The sequence below is a fragment of the Chiloscyllium punctatum genome, chromosome 33, assembly GCF_047496795.1.
Source record: "Chiloscyllium punctatum isolate Juve2018m chromosome 33, sChiPun1.3, whole genome shotgun sequence".
Taxonomy (NCBI): domain Eukaryota; kingdom Metazoa; phylum Chordata; class Chondrichthyes; order Orectolobiformes; family Hemiscylliidae; genus Chiloscyllium; species Chiloscyllium punctatum.
The window spans coordinates 18,964,358-18,985,630 of record NC_092771.1 but is presented as its reverse complement, the minus strand read 5'-3'; the positions used below and the strand labels follow the sequence as shown (position 1 = coordinate 18,985,630).

The 21,273-nt window shown below is 38.6% G+C and overlaps 1 protein-coding gene across 2 annotated transcripts in view; it reads right to left on the bottom strand.

The window, feature by feature from the left end:
• Positions 1 to 378: 378 nt before the first annotated feature.
• The window catches only part of LOC140458463 (neuroplastin-like), an 85,925-nt gene continuing 65,030 nt past the window's right edge, over positions 379 to 21,273 (bottom strand). For both annotated transcript variants that reach the window (XM_072553076.1, XM_072553077.1), the window contains 3 exons: positions 6,266 to 6,290; positions 2,996 to 3,070; positions 379 to 1,263 (listed from right to left, as the gene is read on the bottom strand). In XM_072553076.1, coding sequence (XP_072409177.1) covers positions 3,010 to 3,070; positions 6,266 to 6,290 — 86 coding nt within the window. In that variant the 3' untranslated portion in view covers positions 379 to 1,263; positions 2,996 to 3,009. The remainder of the gene's footprint in view (positions 1,264 to 2,995; positions 3,071 to 6,265; positions 6,291 to 21,273) is intronic.

Here is a 21,273-nt window from a genome sequence, read left to right as displayed (position 1 = left end):
AGGAAACCGGAGCACCCGGAGGAAACCCACGCAGACACAGGGAGAACATGCAAACTCCACACAGTCAGTCGCCTGAGGCGGGAATTGAACCCGGGTCTCTGGCGCTGAGGCAACAGTGCTAACTACTATGCCACCGTGCCGCCCACAAAATAAAAAACAGAAACTCAGGAAATTGTGGCTACTTCAAGCCAAGGCCATTCGTTACACTGTATACTGGGGACATTAGGGTTTAATCGAAATATCAGTGTCCAGACTGGCTGGTTATCAAAGATCATTCCCTGAAGATCCCTTCCCAATCTCTTCTCAAGAGGCAGCACCACACAATTAAATGCAATGTCCTCATTTCAACCCTTGACAAATATCATGCAAATAACCCAGTTTTCAATGTCATTGTTTATTTTTAAAAATCAGTGGGTCAACATACTGTACATGGAGTTAGATTAATGATTATAATAACCACAGGTAAATGTGCAATCTCATGCATTTACACACCCAAAATTACTTTGGAAAGGAAGTCACAACATTAAACCTTTATTAGTGTCCAAACAAAACGCAGGGTGGATTTCAGAACAGTACTTTGAAAGGAAAAAAGGAGATGGTTAATAAATTACTTGTTCAAGCTTGCATAGGACACTACCATGCAATGACTGTGCTAGAATGTAACACTAAGAATAGGGCTCATGAAATGGCAGTGGAAGAGAGTTATATATTTTAGCCTTAATTTCTATCAAATCAGTGCAATAGGATTATACATCATTGCTTTATATGCTTCTGATTTGCCGAACACTAATATTTGCAATATATACAAATTCAAATCAAATGTCATGTGAGTGACAGTTATTTAGCAAGTGTTCGGTACAGAATGAAAGGAATCATGGAGTTAGGGAGCACCACATGATGAATAATGTATGAATGAACACACAGGAAATAATAAACACTGCATGCATCCACATAAACAGAATCGCAGGAAGTGAAAGGAGTGGTGAAGGGGGTGGGGGAAGACATTCAAGCATCAATAAATAGCATATCAAGCGCCCAAAGTACACTATCAATTTGAAATAATCAGAAATAAGTTTGCAAAGCAATCTTCTTAATACTTTATTCTTCAGAAGAGATTGAATAAGGCAAAACATGCTTCACACAGCCATCTTATTCCTGCTGAGACAGCGGGAAGATCGAAACCCATCCATTCAGACCAACAATCTCCAGAGTCCTTGACTGACAGCCATGCTATTTGATAATGACCTTCAGAAATTCAAAGTTCTGTAAAAATGCATAAATAAACCAATTACTCCTTTGAATGCTCACCACACAATGACTTTATGCACAAAAACTTACTGGTTTAAGATATTTAAAACCTCAAAGTAATTGACAGCATAAGTAAGCAGTCTCATCAGGGCAAGACTGACCTTAAGCCATTAACTGCCTTGTCTGACCAGCAGCAATACTTTGTAAATTTAAGAACTGGCAGTGGTGGAGTAACAGCACAGTTTACAGGAAACACTACTGTAATAAGTAGCACTTAGGGCAGGTGATAAGGCTTGGTGCAAAAACTGATGACCTTACGTTTCAATTGTGACTGCTGATTCCTGAAGGGACTACTCAGATTTAATAATTAACTGTCCAAATAAGGTACAAACAGAGACGAACATTGCTGCAAGAACCGCTCTTCTGTTAATGTTGTATTGTATCACGAAGCAATGGTCTCAAGAATGCTGTATTTCAGAAAGAAATGTAAGCAGCGGGGCAGAAAGCACTCACCCCCAAGAGGCAAATACAGATTCCTTTTACCACCAGCCGTATTTAGCAATGCAATAAATATGGGCATTCACATTCATATTAACAGTCAAAAAACTAAAATAGGCACTGTTTTGATCAGTGATAAAAAAAAATCAGGGTTCAGATAACTACTGTAAAGTGATGCTTAGTAAAGGCATTGCCTCCAACACATATCTTGATAATTTCAATGTTCATAACCCACCAGTACCTTTGTACAGAAGTACAACTGGCAGTTGTGATCTCACTCCTTTTAATTCAATAAACTCTACTTTATAAACTTACAGAAAAGCCCCAAAACCAGAAAAGCATGGTTATTGATTAAATCAATGGTTTGGGTTATGCCTCTGTCCAAAGGGAGAGCAACAGAGGCTCAAAGAAATTAGACAGGTTATTCAGGAAGGATCATGATGCAGCGAGGAATCTTGCAGACAGGAATCAATATGAAGATATCAAAGAATAATACCCTGGAAATTAGAATTCAATAGACGACAGATTGGCAAACAGTTCTCATGGCAAAGGTACACACAGCAATCAGTCATCAAAATTGTTCACCCTTAAGTAATTTGATCTACTAAGTCCAACTGAATAACAGCTTTAAAAATTCACAATGATGCAATTCTGTGTCACAAACAAAACATTATCTGTGGATTTCAAGTGGCTACAGTAAAATTACGAAATGAGTTCATTATGAAATCAACCAATTCTGAAAGAGGTCAAGAGAAATTGAGGTTTAGAGTCTTGGACCTCATGATGTAATCAGAAGTACAAGAGAAATCTGTAGCTTGTGAAAACCTCTCACTGTCACTTTTCAATTAAGAGTCTGTTCTCATTCCATGCTTTCAAGTCCGGAATTCTGAAATATTGATTTGCCCCTTCTTTCATTTTCCATGTGCTCCCATGGTTGCCTCACCAGTCAAAACAGTTCTACACAGTGGAATGTAAAGATTTAAAATAGTCATGTAGTAAGCTGCAGAAATTGCTAAGGCAGCTCAGCAGGTCTCACAGCATCTATGAACAGATAACACACTGAGTCTAGTGACCTTTCTAGAAACATTAACTTCCTGCTCCAGAGAGAGTTAATCCTTTTTTTAAAAAAAGGTGACTGGAAAGCAAAGATAAAATGTACGATTTGCTCTCTGAAATATTAAACCCAACAAATGTCAAATAATGTCAGATACAACATCAAAGAAAAATTCACGTGACAGAAGCAGCATACCTGATAACCAAGGATTAGTTGGTGTTTCTCTGACGCAGGTTCTTGTCTTTATGATTGTTTGTAGAATTGGTTTTCCTGTTTGAAATTACATAAGAGTTAACAGCTATGTTCTGTACTCATTATATTTAGCACAGATTACAGTCTTTGCTGGAGATGATGCAATGTAGGGAGACGGCAAGTTAGTGGTAAAGTTGCTAATCCAGAATTCCAGGCAAATATTCTGGGGTGATAAGATTTTAATTCATTAAAAATTTAAAATAAACTAAAGCTGGCCTAATGACAACCATCTAGCCACTTTTGTTTTACGGCAATAAACAATCTGGTTTACTAATATCTGGCAACTGCTATCCTTACCTGGTCTGGCCTACATGGCACTTAAGATCCACAGCAATGTGGTTGACTCTAGCCCTCTGAATAATTAGGAATGGACAATAAATGATCATGAGTCAGTGACACCCACATCCATGAATGATATTTAAAAAGCTATTTTTAAATTCAAAGACTTGTTTACTTTCAGATCTTTAAGTCCGTTGTTCAAAACTCAAATGTTCTTGCACATTTTGAGGGGGGAAAAAAAAAAATCAGCTGCAAGTACAGATGGGAATGAAGATGAAGCAAGGACATTTTATTGTTACTGGATGATTGGATTTGGACAAGTCTGCATTCAACCACTCTTCCACACATCAGGAGGTCAGAGTTACAATAAGTTACTAGATGCACCAAACTTATGTTACCTGTAATCAAAATTTGCAATAGTGAAATTTTCTTTTTTAAAAGAAGTGCCAATCACTTGCCGTGTCCAGGTAATGCTTTCTTAAAACTAATAACAGTAACTTGTAAATCTGAAATTGGTTTAGATTTTGTGATGAAATTTAAAAATTGATTCAGTTTCACTTATTGCACTTGAACAAAGACAGTGTGTGAAGCGATTGTTTGTGGATTTGACAGCTCGGGTTTATTTTTAAAGAAGCTGAACAAAAGCTTGTGGCTTTAGCCTGGACTTCCTATGCTGTGCGTTTATGAAGGGACACATCGGCTGGTTGGACTGCTGGTTTTGCAATGCAGAGTGATGTCAGCAGCGTGGGTTCAGTTCCTATATGAGTTAAAGTCACCATGAAGGTGGCACCTTCTTGATCTCACCTACCACCTAGGTTGTGGAAACACACAGGGTTAACTGACACCAGTTCTCGCTGACGAGACAGCAGCTGGACTATGGTGACTTTCACCCTGCTATGTTTTGACCCACAAATGCCCAGTTGCTTCTCTCCTATCAACCCCTCAAAAAGAGAGGAGCACCTCATTTTTAGTCCAGAATAAAAAAAGTAGCCCCCCAATCAGCATTCTTGATTAGCAACTTCACCTCTTCCACAAGCATCGTGGATAGCAAAATATTTCATGATATAAGTTAGTAACCATTTAAAAATTAACAGCCTAAATTCCAACATTTTCATATTCAATAATTTCAGGTGATGGATGATCAAGTATTGCTGAACTTTGAACCGATCAGTTTATGCTATTGATCAGCATAAGATTTACTATTTTCCCTCCACACCTGAAGTAGTGGACAATCTGTGGCCAGGTTGTTATTGCTCGGATTGCTGCAGCCCAGGGAAAACCTGGGCTCAAATCTTCCACCTACCTTGTTCCACCATCAGTTTAATGCTTGGCCTCACTCCACATCTTACTAGTGCAGTTTCTTAAGATCTAGCCTACGTTTTTTTTAAAAATAATGAATTCAAGAACAGACTTTAAAGAACATTAGATTGGTTTCAACAACATAAAGCTAATCCAACAATCCTTCCCAATATAGAGTGACCAAAACTGCTTACTAACAACTTATCGTGTAAAAGTATGGTGGTTGACTGGAGTGACCAATAAGAAACAAAGAATTACAATGACGTACTGACTAGACTACAGCAGTGCTTCAAGTGCATTGTCAGGTTTTGATGAAGAGCTACTGAACGCAATGCTAACAGAGTTTATTTTTCAATTTATACACAAAGTGGAGAACAGACCAGGCTTGGAATGTGTTTTTATTGTTTAAGACATTTTAAAAAAAAAAATCACAATTCTAGTAAGAAACATTTGTTTGCCTATTTGCTGATTAGACATTCAGCAATTTTCTAGAAAAAGGAAGTCCTACGAACGTACAAGGCCAGTCATGTTAATAGAAAACTTTTATAGAATAATGCAAGACTGAACCAGCGTATACCATAAAGATAACATCTAAAGCATGCTGCAGAAAAACGTGAAGATTGAAAGAGCTTAGACAAAGATGCACATGACAAAAACAGTGACAGCAAATCATTTCTCAAACTATTTTTCAATAGCAGCAAATACAAAACTGAAGAAATATGGTATGCATGTTCTATTATAAAATCCGTAAAATCTGGGGATCATGTGAATGTTGATCAAAGTTTTGCGGAGGCCAGCACAAACAGTCAAGATGATAGGCTTACAAACTCCTGAACGAGTCCCCATTGTGCAAGTTACTTGGTAATCTGCATCGCATGCCTTGCATCTAAGTGGTTGGGTTTTTAAATATAATTGACATGAGAATGAGTTAGCCAGGCATCTTTAGCCTTTTTGTTTGATTTTGCTTGAGAGTTGGGGGTGGGGTTGGTTGGGGAGGATGTCTGTTACTTCAGTTGGCTGGTTTGCGATAGTGTGATCCAACAGGGTTGGTTCCAACTCCTGCACAGGCTCAGCTTATTTTGAAGCCCTCTTCTTCTCAATCTTTTCCCTCACTGGACAGGTGGTGACTCTCAGGTTAAACAACCAATCATCTCTCTACACCGAGAGGTCAGCCCTATGGTACGAAGGACCAGGATGACTTTACTAGAGTTAAAAAGAAAACGACAGTTTCACAAGTTCTCTTACTGATCATGTGAAAACGTGCAATAAACCAACTACAAAAGCAAGAAGTGTGATAAAAGCACAGCTCAAGCATAATCTTGGCCAGGCAGCTTGGGTTTAAATTCCAACTCAGACTGAAGTGAACAACGTAGCATCCTTTGGGAAAGAAAGGCAAGAAATCTCAACGAGGTGCCTAATGGGCACAATACAAGTGCTCCCAATAAAACCAGTGAGCTGGCATCCTCACTTGCTGAAAAGTGAGGTGCACTGATGAGACAAGATGGAGGAAGGTTTGTTCAACTTGTAACCCACATTGAACCTGACCCAAGCATGCCCATTGAAGCTGGTGCTTGACAGCAATGTCACTTTCTAAAAAATACCATATTTAAATAATTTAATAAATGTTATACTCACATTGGTCCAGAAACTGGCTCATCATCTGCCTCAGTCAGATAGTCAGGACACAGATGACGGGGAAGGTAAAGAAAAAGGAAAAAAAAAAAAAGAGCTATTAGAGATTAGCACAAAACCATCTGTAAACTGCTAGCACCAGTTGGCTTGACTTTGTCAGCTCAGATAAACTTCAACGATGTAATTGTTCATGGAGTTAGTCTCTAAATCATTACATTCAATGGCAAAAAAATGTTATTACATGGTTGGTTAACACTTTGAGGCTTGTCATGAAATACTGCAACTATAGTGGACAGATTGTGTAAGGTACATGTTCATCTTGTCCCCAAGTTCCAGTGGTTCACTCTCATAGACCAATGAGAAGACGTAAACCAACAACTGATTGTGAAATCCTGTTCAATACTTTTTTTTCCTCTAGGTTTTGTTGACCTGAACAAAAATGTGTTTTATTTATAGGGTGTAAAGATTGAGAGAGAGTACAAGGGCTTTGCAATGAGACCAAATCAAGACTCGGTACCTAGTTGCCACTAAACTAAAAATGACGTCAAATTTAAACAATGACTGGGTGGGGAAACTATTCGCATAGCTGAAGGAAGCTCAATGTTTTAAAAAGCAATGACAGAGTTTGCATCTGTGTGCATTACCACTCTACAAGGGCAAAAACGGAACGGGATGCATGGATCAAATACATCCTAGCTTGGAGCATGTTTTGATCACCAATTCTACTAAACTGTCCAAACAGATATAGGACAAAAAGCGGTTTGAAGTACAAGTACAGAATGGAGGATCAAAACATTTCAGATCATAAGATTACAATCTATCATTTTAAGGTAAGCTAAAAGGGTTTTAAATACATACTGCAGGATTGAGGGCTCACACTATTAAAGGTACTACAATCCTCTGGACAGTGTATGGCATTAGCAAAGATAGAGTTAAATAGTCTTCTCCAGAGCAAGGGACACATTAGTTAAGTGGGCCAAAAGATAAGTGTTTCCCCTTTAATAGAGGGCTGAAGAAACAAGAAATTTCAAGCTGCGTCTGTATTGAGCAGTAGTGCGTTAATTTGATCATTTGCATTTATGCTAATATAATAATGAATTTTGACAAGGCACTAGAACCAAATGACTGAGATGAGATTCCTTTGGCTCAGGTAATCCAAAGTTACTCAAATCTTTGATGCATTGATTTAATATACAATAAGTGTAGAAATCAAGGGTAGGATAAGACATACATGAGTGAACCATGAGATGTTATACTTGTACTGGAATCAGAATGATGCATTGCATTGGGACACATTCTGGATTGAAAAGGTATGATGTTGCAATAAAAACCTGAAAACACACACACACACACACACACACACACACACACACACACACACACACACACAGTGGATCATGTGGTACTGTATCGCAAAGATCTGATTCATACATGGTTACAACTGCATGCATGTGCTCCCTGATGTTTAAAAGTAATAAGGCAGGTTAGAAGAAAAAAAACAATTCAATATCCTAGAACTTGGTATTTGAATGCACCACAACACTTAGACAAGTTTTATTGATTATTTTTTTAAAAAGTGGCAGGTCGTGTAGTGTTAGCTATTTTGCTAAAATCAGAAAAATAAAAATGAAATTTGTTTATATCAGATGGGTAATGCAATAAGGTCTTTATTTTTCTTCCCAATCTCTTATCTAACCAACTTATGGGAGCAATTGTATTCTTTAAAAATATGATCTTGCATTTTTTTCAAACTTACTGAGGGAGGAGAAAGAATTTGATTTTATCCTTCAAAAATTCTGGCTTTAATAACTTCAAAGAAAATTTGAAATGGCAAAAAAAAAGGTTTTTGTTTTGGAAGGAAAGGTCGGACATTTAACAAAGGGCCTTTGACAATGGGTGTTTCAAGTTTCTTGGGTTCAAAGAAATTACGTGGCATAGACTTGGTTAGGCAACAAAGTCCTACAAAATGTTTTTTTGCTGGACAAGCCCTGTGTTATGTCCACTAGGTTAAGCAGGATTCCACAAGGTGTCTGGTATACATGAAGCAAGTATGGAAATTTATCGCAACGCAGCCACCTGACAGCACGCACCAGGAGTAATGGCAACATTTCCAGGGCTACGAAAGTGCCATTACTCCATCTGTACCTTGAGGCACGGAGAGAAGCCACCGCCAGCGCACAAGTGACTGGGAAGACCAAAAAAAGTCAAATCACAAACCAACAGCTCACAGCCGCGAAACACCAGCAACACACCAGTGACCACAGGTCTCAGTCACTGGCAAGGACGTATTTATAAAACAGTGTACAAAGAAAACTAAGACCAGTCAGACAACCAGACGTCAGTGCCGCAGAGAATACTGAAATTATATACACTGTTTATGTATATCAAGAGATGCATCAGGAATTGAAACAAGTACACAGACTATATAGTTAGTTTCTCCCCTCTACCACCTGTTTCTTAAACCCAGAGTTTATAAGTAGATTCTAAATTAACAAAGAACTGTATGACTTTTGATAGGACAAGGCAATTTTCTGTATCAGAAGATTTTCATAGCAAATTAAAAAGCTGCTTTATCACTCAGGAAAACCGACTTCATGATAGACTTCAACAATCAATCAGTGAAATTGTGAGAGATTTTAAGCTCTGAGGGAGGGAGTCAAGGTATATATATTACGATACTTAAGCAAAAAGTAGTAAGTGAGGTAATTATGTTTACAAATTTGGTTATTTCCAATCCAAGTTGAGGGCTTGTATAAGCATTGCCACCAATCTAAGCTCCCAATAAATGCACAGTTGCAATGTGGATCTTAAAAAGATAGCATATTTTTAAGGGAAACTACTAAATCACAAGTGCCCCCAATTCTTACAATGGGAAACCTCCAGCACTTTGCTTAGATGATCAGATTGTGCTGTGGCAGATCTAAGCTCATCCACTGAGACATTCCATTAAAATCAATTAAATGTTGGTAAGGATACTATTAATATGGGCAAATCTACATCTATCCAAATTAAACCAAAATATCATTTCCCATCTCAAGAAAGGGCAACTGTATTAATAAATAGAAAAACATACACACTCATTAATATACACTACATAAAAAATATCTGAACATTATACTTTCACTAAACCCCAACACCTTGCTTTGAACTAAGGGTTCCTGCTGTGGCCGACAAATAACTTTAGGACTTTTTGAATGAATCCACTTCAAGAATGGATGCTAATTTAACAGGCTTATATAGGGAGTTCCATTATGAGAGCTATTTTGAATGACATGCAACATAGTTTTTTTATACAAGGCAATTTGCACAAAAGGAACTTGTCACATTTGAGAGATCACCATCAGGCATTCCAATTTTCAAAATTGGAATGATAAGTAAACAGAATTGTATTCATTCTTTCTCTTCTCTCCTCGCCCCCCCCCCCCCCCCCCCCCCCCTCCCACAATAGAGGAAATAAACATGCATGCATGAAACATCAGGAAAAGATCATTTTGGGGTTTGAAGCAATTCTTAAAATTGGGATCTACGCTAATGAGAATTAAAAACTGTGGGAAGACCAGAGAAAAGAACATTCATTTCAATAATGCATCGATTAGAATGGTTTCCTCCATGTACCATTTCTGTTGACTTTGCTACTAGTTCAGTATTTACAACAGCCATCTGCCATGGGACATGAGATCCATCAATAACCCTGATACAGACTAACGTAGCAAGTGTCCTCATCATAAGTCATATAGTTGCAGAAAGGAGAACTAGTTCAAACCTAAAGAGAAATCAGTTTGCCGGCCGTGAGTTCTGGCCAACTCCTACAACAACCCAAGTAGAGAAACAGAACAGACTAAACCCAAAAAACGCAGATTTTGAAAACAAAACAACTACAAATCCAGAAACGGCAGCAGGAAAAACTGAATGGAAGATACGAAAAAAGTTGCGAACGTGGATGAGGACTTGGAAAAAAGTTTTAACATCATGAACTGATGCACTTCAGACTTGAAGCTGAGAAAAACAAACTCAAGCATGCAATTCTCTCACTTACCACCAGTTTTAGGGTATGATGCAATTGAGAGGGAAAGAAAAGAAGTCACAATAACCGACAAATATCAATATTAACCATAGTTCTAACCTAGCAAGTTAGTTTGAAGTGGGTCTATGTGGAGACCATCCAACCCTGTAGAAACAGTTACTGGGAAAATTGCCTGTACATCTGAATGAGATCACCATGTAATTTGGAGTAGAAGTGATTGGATATAGCCTGTATATAACAAGGCTTCTCTTCGAAAAGTGTATGCATAAAAGTTTAAAATCCTTGCTTTATTTCCTACAATACATAGAACTATGCAGGTTTATTTGAGAGAATATATTTTAAAAGCATACTTTTTGTGTTTCAACTTAATTGGTAAGCCTATGGCTTTGAACTTTGAATTAGAAATCAAAACAATCTGGTCAAAAAAAATTGTCTTCATAAGTGTGCCTGTCCTGCCCAAATAGAAGAATAAATATAAAATTGTGAATTCTTCTATAATGTATTAAGTGTAAATCCTAACCAAAGTGTGCATTTGCAACTCTTCACAGTTACAATCCACTCCCAAGAAATCCACCTCGATGCCAAAATATTATATACTGAAACTCGGGAAGTTAAAATGGTAATTTAATAGTCATCATTCACTTGGAATTTGATGAGCCTCAAACCAAGTCTGAAAAATATTAAACTATGCCATGTGGCTGCAGTGAAATAGAAAAAACTAGTAATACTTAGCAGGTCTAACAGTATCCATGGAAAGAGGAGGTAAAGTTAATAGTTCATCAGAAAGAATTCTGGAAGGGCAGAGACCTGAAATGTTTAACCTGTTTCTCTGTACACAGATACTGTCAGACCTTCCCACTATTTCCAGCATGTTCTGTTTTTATTACAGACTACCATCAGTCACAATATCTTGCTTTTGCTTCTTCTGCAATCTCCTTTGTAAAAGCAAAATAATGTGGATGCTGGGAACCTGAAATAAAAGTCAAAAATGCTGAAAAGTGCTCAACTGCTTAGAGAGCATCAGCGGAGAGAAACAGGTCATTGAGCCAAAAAGTGTTAATTTTTTTTTTAGATTAGATTAGAGAGTGTGGAAAACAGGCCCTTCGGCCCAACAAGTCCACACCGACCCGCCGAAGCGCAACCCACCCATACCCCTTACCTAACACTACAGGCAATTTAGCATGGCCAATTCACCTGACCTGCACATCTTTGGACTGTGGGAGGAAACCGGAGCACCCGGAGGAAACCCACGCAGACACAGGAAGAATGTGCAAACTCCACACAGTCAGTTGCCTGAGGCGGGAATTGAACCCAGGTCTCTGGCGCTGTGAGGCAGCAGTGCTAACCACTGTGTCACCATGCCGCCCCTAACAATTGTTAGTGTTACCACTCTGACCTTGAAGGAGTCATGAGTTAATAATTCAGCCACAGTTGCAAACACGAATGCACATATTTTAAACGTTCTGCTATTAGTGTGCTTTCAATCCCTCGAGATGTCCTGCATTAGTTCTGCCACAAAGCAGAAGGCCCTTAAATTAAATTTTACTGAATTATTGCAAATAAAGTTCTCCAGATTTTTCCATTTCAGCTTTAAATGCTTGGCATGAATTATTGGCTATTTTTAAAAACAATAGTCAATTCATATTTTATATATATTGTCAAAAAGGACATTTAATGCCCAGGATTGCAATCTGCTACTGCATGAAGAATAGCACAGAACTTTTAATAAATTGAATCAAGCAAGTGTAGATGAGTAACTCATTATATTCAAATCCAGAAAAACAGGATTTAAAAATTACTCTAAGTAATGTTTGAGAGCAAACCTGGATCTACAACTCCTAAATTAGTTACCTTGAAATAATGAAGTGGCAGGACAGAGGGGAAATGGTCTCGATGTTTCTGAAAATGGTTTATGGGAACACAGGACTCTGGAGTAGGTCAGTGTGCCCTTTCACTGCGCTCTGCCATTCACGAAGATCACAGCTGATTGGATTGCAATTTCAACTTCACTTTGCTGTCCTCTCCCCCTGCAGTTTTATATGACAATTATTCCCTTGCCCACTAACAATCGAAGCAACTCAGTTTTGAACAAATTCAATAACCCAGCTCCTGCTGCTTTCTCAAGACGACAATTTCACAGACTAAATGATTCTCAGAGAAAGGCAGCTTCTCATCTCATTCTTAAAAGGGTTTAATCTTGAGATCACCAAATTCCTTAATTCTAATCCCTTCCACAAAAATAAATATCCACCTGGTATTCCCCTGATCAAGTTCCCTCGGATATTATGTTTCAATAAGACTACCTTTCATTCTTCTATACTCCAATGGGTACAGGCTCAATCCTTTTCTTCATAAGAATTGCTTATCTAGGAGTTGAATGAACTACAGGAAACATTTCTCCCCCCCAAAAATAGATTAAATCTATACACAACATGCCAGATGACGTCTCATCAAATATCCTTTAAGGTGCAACAAAATTCCCTACTTTTACAACGCCTTCCTCTTGAAATGAGGAAGATTCTATTTGCCTTCCTAATCACTTGCTGTACCAGCATGCAAATATTTTGCATATACCAGAACACCCAGATGCCTTTGGAAAGCCAAGCTTGACAATCTCCTTTTGAATAACAAAGTGGCATTACATTCTTCCTCCCAAAGTGGACAAATGTGCATTTGCCCACATATAGCCTTTCATTGTTTTGCACACCCACTTAACCAAATCCCTTGTATACCCTCTTCCTCCTCTTACTTACTTTCATACCTATCATGAGATCATTAGCACCTTTAGCTATTACATTCATTTATATATCTCATTGATATAGATCGCAAACTGTTAAGGCCCAGTACCGACTCCTGTGGTGCTGCACTGGTTATAGTTTGCCAGTCCAAAAAATTCACTTATCCCTATTCTATTCCTCATTAGTTAATAATCCTTTATCCATGTGAATATGTTTCCTCTTGCACTATGTGATCTGATGTAGTACTAATTAAATGCCTTTTGGAAGTCCCAGCAAACATCTACAAGCTCCCACGATCCACCTTGCTTGTTACTTCATCAAACAAAATCTGAAATTAGTTAAACATAATTTCACTTGGAGTTTCCTTGATAACATCAGGATTTTTGAAGTGTCCATCCATAATGTCCTTAAATTATGAATCCTAGAAACTTTGTGATAAATATTACAAGGTGAAAAGATATCACATTGTGCAGTTCGCAAAGAAACCTCACTTTTAAGCAAGGTGACAGCATCCAGGCTCTATCCAGATTGGTTAAAGAAAATGCAGGCTTTACTGGGTCGGATGGGAAAACTGATGGCTTCAAGTTCAAGTGCTCTATCTGTATAATAGGCTGTGCTTTCTGTAATGATAAGTCTGGAGTCATTTTGATTACAGTGTTTGGATAATGGTACAAAATAAAAAAAGTATTTGGCTGTAGGATTTTGAAACATGAATTGATTCGCTCCAAAATAAAAAAGCTTTCCAGAAGATTAATAAAAAAATTGATGAGATTTTGTGAAATAATGCTAAAAATGGTCCTTCTTGCCCTAATTTCTTCAAGACTACTTTCCTGAATTTTGATAATTTAGAACTTTTAGTATAAATTTTAAATTTAATTTCAAAATTTATATTCTATAATTCCTTCAATAATTAAAATGACTTTTTCATTTATCTTGTTTTTTGGTGTTTGAAATTGATCTAGTTACAATATCTTTCAGTGTTGAGTGTATCCCAGAGAAGTCAACATCACTACCACAGTGTTCTTGCATAGTGGAATGTGACCTTTTCCACACTTGAACTTAAAAGTTACCAAGATGAGTATATTATTTTAATATCCTCTTAGTTCCCTTTAAATTCAGCTCCTCTGTAACCATTTTGATAGGGTCACTGTGAAAATTCTGAGGGAAAGGAATCAGTTTTCTGAATATAATCCAGTCTAGAATAACTAGATGAAACAACTCAAAAAAGATAACATTCTAGCTGAAGAAAATGAACAAGCTTTCAGATGAAAATAGAAATATTTCGTCACTATCAGATCATCATATTCCAAAACATAAAAATTCAAAGTAACAATATTAATAAGTGTTCAAAATATTCTATGAATGCACTATAATCTTTGGCCAAATCTCTTATTTATAAGCCAACCTATTTTGGTTTTGTTGCAATAATGTAAAATCCATCAAAATTGCACAACCTGGAACATAACATCAAGCCTATATTATCTCAATATAAAATTTTGTTCAAAGAGCAAATAAAGCAATTTGCACCCATTAAAAAGGGTATGAATTAAATTTCTTATTCCACATTCTCTTACGATGGCCATCCAAGATTTCTGAGAAATGGAAGCAGGAAGTCCAGAGATCTGTGCTGTTCACATAAAAGTTGGTTAATGCAATGTCAGGAAATATCAAGAGTACAAGCACGGAAGCTCACGTTTTTCCACACAAGATTTTAAACTAGAGAATAAACTAGCTTTAATAACATAGGGTGTGGAGTAGGCATTCAGCTGCTCAAGCTTGTGATGTCCTTCAGATGGATTAAGGCTGATTTATAACGGAGCCTCATTTACTTGCATTGGTTGTTAGACCATGGCCTAACAAAAAAAAAATGTAATTAATCTCAGTTTTAATTTTTCAATTAAGCCTGCCTCAACAGCTTGCTTTTTTGAGGAGAGAGATGTTTCAAGATTTACATTCCCTCTTATATGAAAAAGTGCTTCATGCTTTCACTTTTGAATTACCTAGTTTTAATCTTAAAATTATGTTCCCTTGCCCTGGACTTCAACACAGAAGTGCTTCCTGACCTTTTTCTCACTGACACTTCCATTCACTGCCTGAAAATTGTCACAACTCCTTGGAAAGCAGTTGGGTTAGGTTTTCGGTTTACTTCGGGGTGGCTGTGGCAGTGGAGGAGAGAGAAAGAGACAAAGAGAGACAAATATAGAGACAAACACACAGAGGGCTGAGAGGATTGAGGAGAGATTAGAGAAAAAGACAGTTTGGTGGTTGGGGGGGGGAGGGGGGGGGGCGGGGAAAGAGGCACTGCAGCCTCAGAACACATGATGCTATTTAGGGTCCCACATTGGTATCTTGTAAATCATAGATAGTGAATCATAGAATCCATACAGTGTGAAAACAGGCCCTATGGCCCAACAAGTCCACATGATGTTAGTTTTGCTGGTAGTACCTAATGGATCTATTAGGTTCATTAGTTGCTGTTTAAGTGTGTTGTATGTGGGCTACCATGATGCTAACGGGTCTGAGTAGTTTCTGATATGTCTTTGATGTAAGGTAATGTGACTATAGTTTTTGGTTGCATTGTCTGCTTGTTTGGGTTTGTTTCTGAGAAATCAGCAGATTGTGTTCATTGGGTACCTGTTTTTCTTGATATTTTTCTTCTGCTTCTAGTTCTTGGGTGCTGCAGTATGATGTAGCTCCTTCAAATGTCGTCTTGATACAGGTCAGTTTGAGGGTGTTGGGATGATTGCTTCTGAAGTTAAGTATTTGGTCGGTGTTTGTTGGTTTTTCTGTAGATGCTGGTTTGAAGCTCTCCATTAACTGTACATTCAAACAGTCACATAAGGAATGGAAGTCTGTTGTCATTCTTCTCCTCTTGTGTAAATTTTACGCCTGTCAGGATATTGTTATGGTATTGCATATTTCCTCTAATTTGTTCCATTTTGTGATGACAAAGGTGTCATCTACGTATGGACCCAAAGTTTGGGTTAGATAGATTGGAGGGCAGCTTGTTGAAGTCCCTGCATTACAGCTTCCATGAACAGCACTGCATCAATACATTATTTCAGTGAGTTACATCATGCTGCAGGACTCAAAAACTACAAAAAGCAAAAAGAAAAATATCTATACAGCATTTTCAAGAAAAACAGGTACCCAGTAAACACAATCCACCGATTTCTCAAACAAAATCAAGCAGACAATGCAACCAAAACCTATGGCCACATTACCTTACATCAAAAGACATATCAGAAATGACTTCCAGACTACTCAGACCCCTTGGCATCATGGTAGCCCACAAACCTACCGACACACTTATACAGTGACTAATGAACCTAATGGATCCATTAATACTACCAGCAAAACTAACGTCATTTACAAGATACCATGAAAGAACTGTAAAAAACACTAACATCGGACAAATTAGCAGGAAACTGGCCACGAGGATACATGAACACCAACTGGCCACCAAAAGACATGACGCACTAGTTTCCCTACATACAGACAAAGAAGGGCACCACTTTGACTGGGACAACACACATATCCTAGGACAGGTGAAACAAAGACATGCTTGAGAATTCTGAGAGACATGTCATTCTAACCAAAACTCCATCAATGAACACATTTAGATCCCATCTACGTTCCCTTGGAAAAAAAACAGAAATGACATCACCCACCTTAAGAAACCAAGACCTATAAATAGAGAGAGACATACCACCAGCGCTTCACCAGAGACTCTCAGTGACATTATCTAGTGGATGGAGGTCTGCTTACTGAGCTAATTTTCAGATGTTCATCACCATTCTAGGTAATATCAGTGAACCTCTGGATGAAGCACTGGTGGTATGGCTCACTTTGTGTTTGGATTTCCTTGGGTTGGTGATGTCATTTCCTGTTCTTTTTCTCAGGGGGTGGTAAATGGGATCCAAGTCAACGTATTTGTTGAGAGTGTCCCAGTTGGAATGCCATGCACCTAGGAATTCTCGTGTGTATCTCCATTTGGCTTGTCCTTTCTCATTGGTACATAAGGACACTAGCGATAGTGCATCATGTCGTTTTGTGGCTAGTTCACGTTCATGTAACCTGGTGGCTAGTTTTCTGCCTGTTTGTCCCATGTAGTATTTGTTACAGTTCTTGCAAGGTATTTTGTAAATGACATTAGTTTTGCTTGTTGTCTGTATAGGGTCTTTTAAGTTCATTAGCCGCTGTTTTAGTGGGTTTGTGGGTTACCACAATGCGAAGAGGTTAGAGTAGTCTGGCAATCACTTCTGAGATGCCTTTGACGTAGTGGAGTGTGGCTAGGATTTCTAGACGTATTTTGTCTGTTTGGGTTTGTTGCTGTGAAATCAGCGGACTGTGTTCATTGGGTACCCGTTCCTTTTGAATACGTTGTGTGGGTGATTTTCCTCTGCTCTTCATAGTTCCTCTGTGCTACAGTGTGTGATGGCCCGTTGAAATAATGTTCAAATGCAGCTTCATTTGTGGATGTTGGGCTGATTGCTTCTGTAGTTCAGTATATGGTTGGTATCTGTTGTTTTCCTGTAGATGCTGGTTTGAAGTTTCTTATTAGCTGTTTTCTCGACTGTGATGTCTAGGAATGGCAGTTTGTCATTGTTTTCCTCTTCAGTGAATTTTATGCCAGTAAAGGTATTATGAGACCATGAGACATAGGAGTGGAAGAAAGACCATTCAGCCCATCGAGTTCACTCTGCCATTCAATCATGGCTGATGGGCATTTCAACGTCACTTACCTGCACTCTCCCCATATCCCTCAATTCCTTGCGAGATTAAGAATTTATCAATCTCTGCCTTGAAGGCATTTAACATCCCAACCTCCACTGCACTCCATGCAGTGAATTCCACAGGCCTACCACACTGACTAAAGAAATGTCTCCTAATTTCCATTCTAAAGTGACCCCCTCTAATTCTAAGGCTGTGCCCACAGGTCCTAGTATCCCCACTTGACAGAAACAATTTCCCAGCATCCACTCTTTCTAGACCATGCATTATCTTGTAAGTTTCTATTAGATTCCCCCTCAACCTTCTGAACTCGAAACAATCCCAGGATCCTCAGCCATTCATATGTTAGACCTACCATTTCAGGGATCATCGTGAATCCCCACTGGACACACTCCAGGGCCAGTATGTCCTTCCTGAGGTATGGGGCCCAAAACTGGATACTATTCCAAATGGGGCCTAACTAGAGCTTCATAAAGTCTTAGAAGCACCTCACTGCTTTTATATTCCAATCCTCTTGAAATAAATGACAACATTAACCACAGACTCAACCTGTAAGCCAACCTTTCGAGAATCCCGTACTAGCACTCCCAGATCCCTTTGTACTTTGGTTTTATGAATTTTCTCACCGTTTAGAAAATAGTCCTTGCCTGTATTTTTTTTTCCCAAAGCGCAAGGCCTCGCATTTGCTCATATCGGATTTCCCCAGCCATTTCTTGGACTATTCTCCTAAACTGTCTAAATCTCATATATTGATGGCTTTGAAGGTATCATTGATGGTCTTGAAGGTTTCCTCTAATTTTTTTTAATTTTGTGATGACAAAAGGTGTCATCCACACAGCTGAACTAAAGTTTGGGTTGGATGGTTGGCAGAGCTTTTTGTTCAACTCTCTGCATTACTGCCTCTGCTAAGAACCCTGATATTGGAGATCCCATGTGTGTCCTATTGGTTTTTCCTGTAGATCTTGTTGTTGAAGGTGAAGTGGATGGTAAGGCTCCATTGGCTTGACGATATTGTCCTTGCTGATGAACTTGGTGGTATATTTGGTGTATCCTTACATTTAGATAAGGAAGGACACCACTTTGGCTGGGACAACACATCCATCCTAGGATGAGCCAAACAAAGACGAACACGAGAATTCCTAGAAGTATGGCATTCCACGTTAATATGTTTGTTGATGGCATTCCAACTGGAATGCCATCAACAAACATTAACATGGATCACATTTACTACCTCCTGAGAAAACGAAAAAGGATATCACCACAGGAAATGACATCACCAATCCAAGGAAACACAAACAAAACAGAAAGCGGGCCATACCACCAGCGCATCATCCGGAGGCTCACTGATGTTACCTAGTATGGTAATGAAAACGTCTGAAAATGAACCTTCCAGCTCAGTGAGCAAACCTGCATCCAGAACCTCAACCTGAGCTACAAATCTTCTCAAACATCGCTAGCTCAATAGTTTGCTACCTTCTGCAAACTGTATCGTTAACTCCTCTACAAAAACAATGCATCGTCCAAATTTTCCCCCACTAGCATTAAGTCCTGTACTTAGGAAATAAAAAATATTCTATCCAGTTGTGTGAACATGTTTCAGGATGCATGTGTTGGTTAATATGAAAATAAAGAATATGTACATTCTTTAAAAAACTCTGATCAGAACTAACAGATTTGTTCATGACAATGAAGAAGTTTCATGAATGAATTCATGGTGAAAGGAAAAAGGCAGATGTCATTTAGATATCCAATTACTGCATGTTATTTCAGTGACAATTTAGAAAAACAATGACCAACCAAATGGACAGCAACTAACAAACCACTGATCTTCATTTTCTTAGAAAAATAGAATAGATGATGAAAGCAGGGTTGAATATAAATTTGCTTTCATGAATTTGGTTAATAACTACAAAATATCTTTTTCTCCAAACCCATTTACATAAAATTGCAATGATCTATATTGGATGTTTAAAATTATTTCCCATCTATCTACTCCACACCCATGTCCGACCTATCACCTACTCCCTCACCATCTACCTAGCGCATGCTCAGCTACGCTCCCTACATGCAGGTCCTTGGCCTCCTCCATCGCCAGACCATGGCAACATGACGCCTGGAGGAAGAGCAATTCATCTTCCGCCTAGGAACCCTCCAACCACAAGGGATGAATGCAGATTTCTCCAGCTTCCTCATTTCCCCTCCCCCCACCTTATCTCAGTCCTAACTCTCAGACTCAGCACCGCCTTCTTGACCTGCGATCTTCTTCCCGACCTCTCCACCCCCACTCCGTCTCCGGCCTATCATCCTCACCTTAACCTCCTTCCACCTATCGCATTCCCAATGCTCTTCCCCCAAGTCCCTCCTCCCTACCTTTTATCTTAGCCTGCTTGGCACACCCTCCTCATTCCTGAGGAAGGGCTTTTGCCCGAAACGTCGATTCTCCTTCTCCTTTGATGCTGCCTGACCTGCTGCGCTTTTCCAGTGACACATTTTTAAACTCTGATCCCCAGCATCTGCAGTCCTCACTTTCTCCGACCTTCCCTGCAACCCCACATCCCTCCCATTTACCTCTCCAGGCCCACAAGCCTCATTCCTGATGAAGGGCTTAGGCCAGACAACCTCTATACTCCTTCTCATTGGATGCTGCCTGACCTGCTGTGCTTTTCCAGCACCACACTCTTGGCTCTCATCTCTAGCATCTGCAGTCCTCACTTTCTCCCTGTTTAAATTCTTGATACAATTTGCAAAGCAAATTTATACAAATGGTTCAGTTAAAGTGATCAAATACTGCATTTTATGGTCTGACAAAGTTAACATTACTATTGCGCCTGAACAACTTTTGATCAGTGTATTGTAACTATTGTAAACAGTTGTTAAGCATTTTCTCTCAGATGCAGAGACTTTAAGGGAGACATTCTAAAATGTAACAAATCAATCCACTCAAGGCTCTTAAATAACTAGGATGTGTAAATAGACAGAAACATAATAAAACCACGCAAGTTTCTCCAGTTGGCAAAAAGGTGTAAAGTGAACATTTAATCTCATAACCTTCAATCCAAGTGAATCACTATTTAACAGCTAGATTTCAAATGTGTTTTCTAAATTGAGGACTTTCCGAATAACATTAGACAATGGAATAAGACCAGTTTTGTTATCTGAATAATATTAATTTTTGTGCCTGATATATTTGGATCTTCAGAATGTAACATGATAAACCTTCCAATGTAATCATTAGTTTATCAAAGAAATTTGCTAGTATTTCTAATATTGTAGGAAGTTTCGGAGTTTGCCGATCATTCAACAAGCTTCACTTGAGCTTCCAATACCAAACTATGACTAATTACATCTGTAGATTTGCAAGGACTGTAACAGCTTTGCCCCAGTATTAAAATCTGAGTGAACGTCAGATTATACGAAAACTTTTCAATCAAACAAGTTACTTTAAAAATGAACTATGCAAAACTCAAAACCTGGAGTCAGGGAGGGTGCCAGAGGACTGGAAAATGGCTAACGTG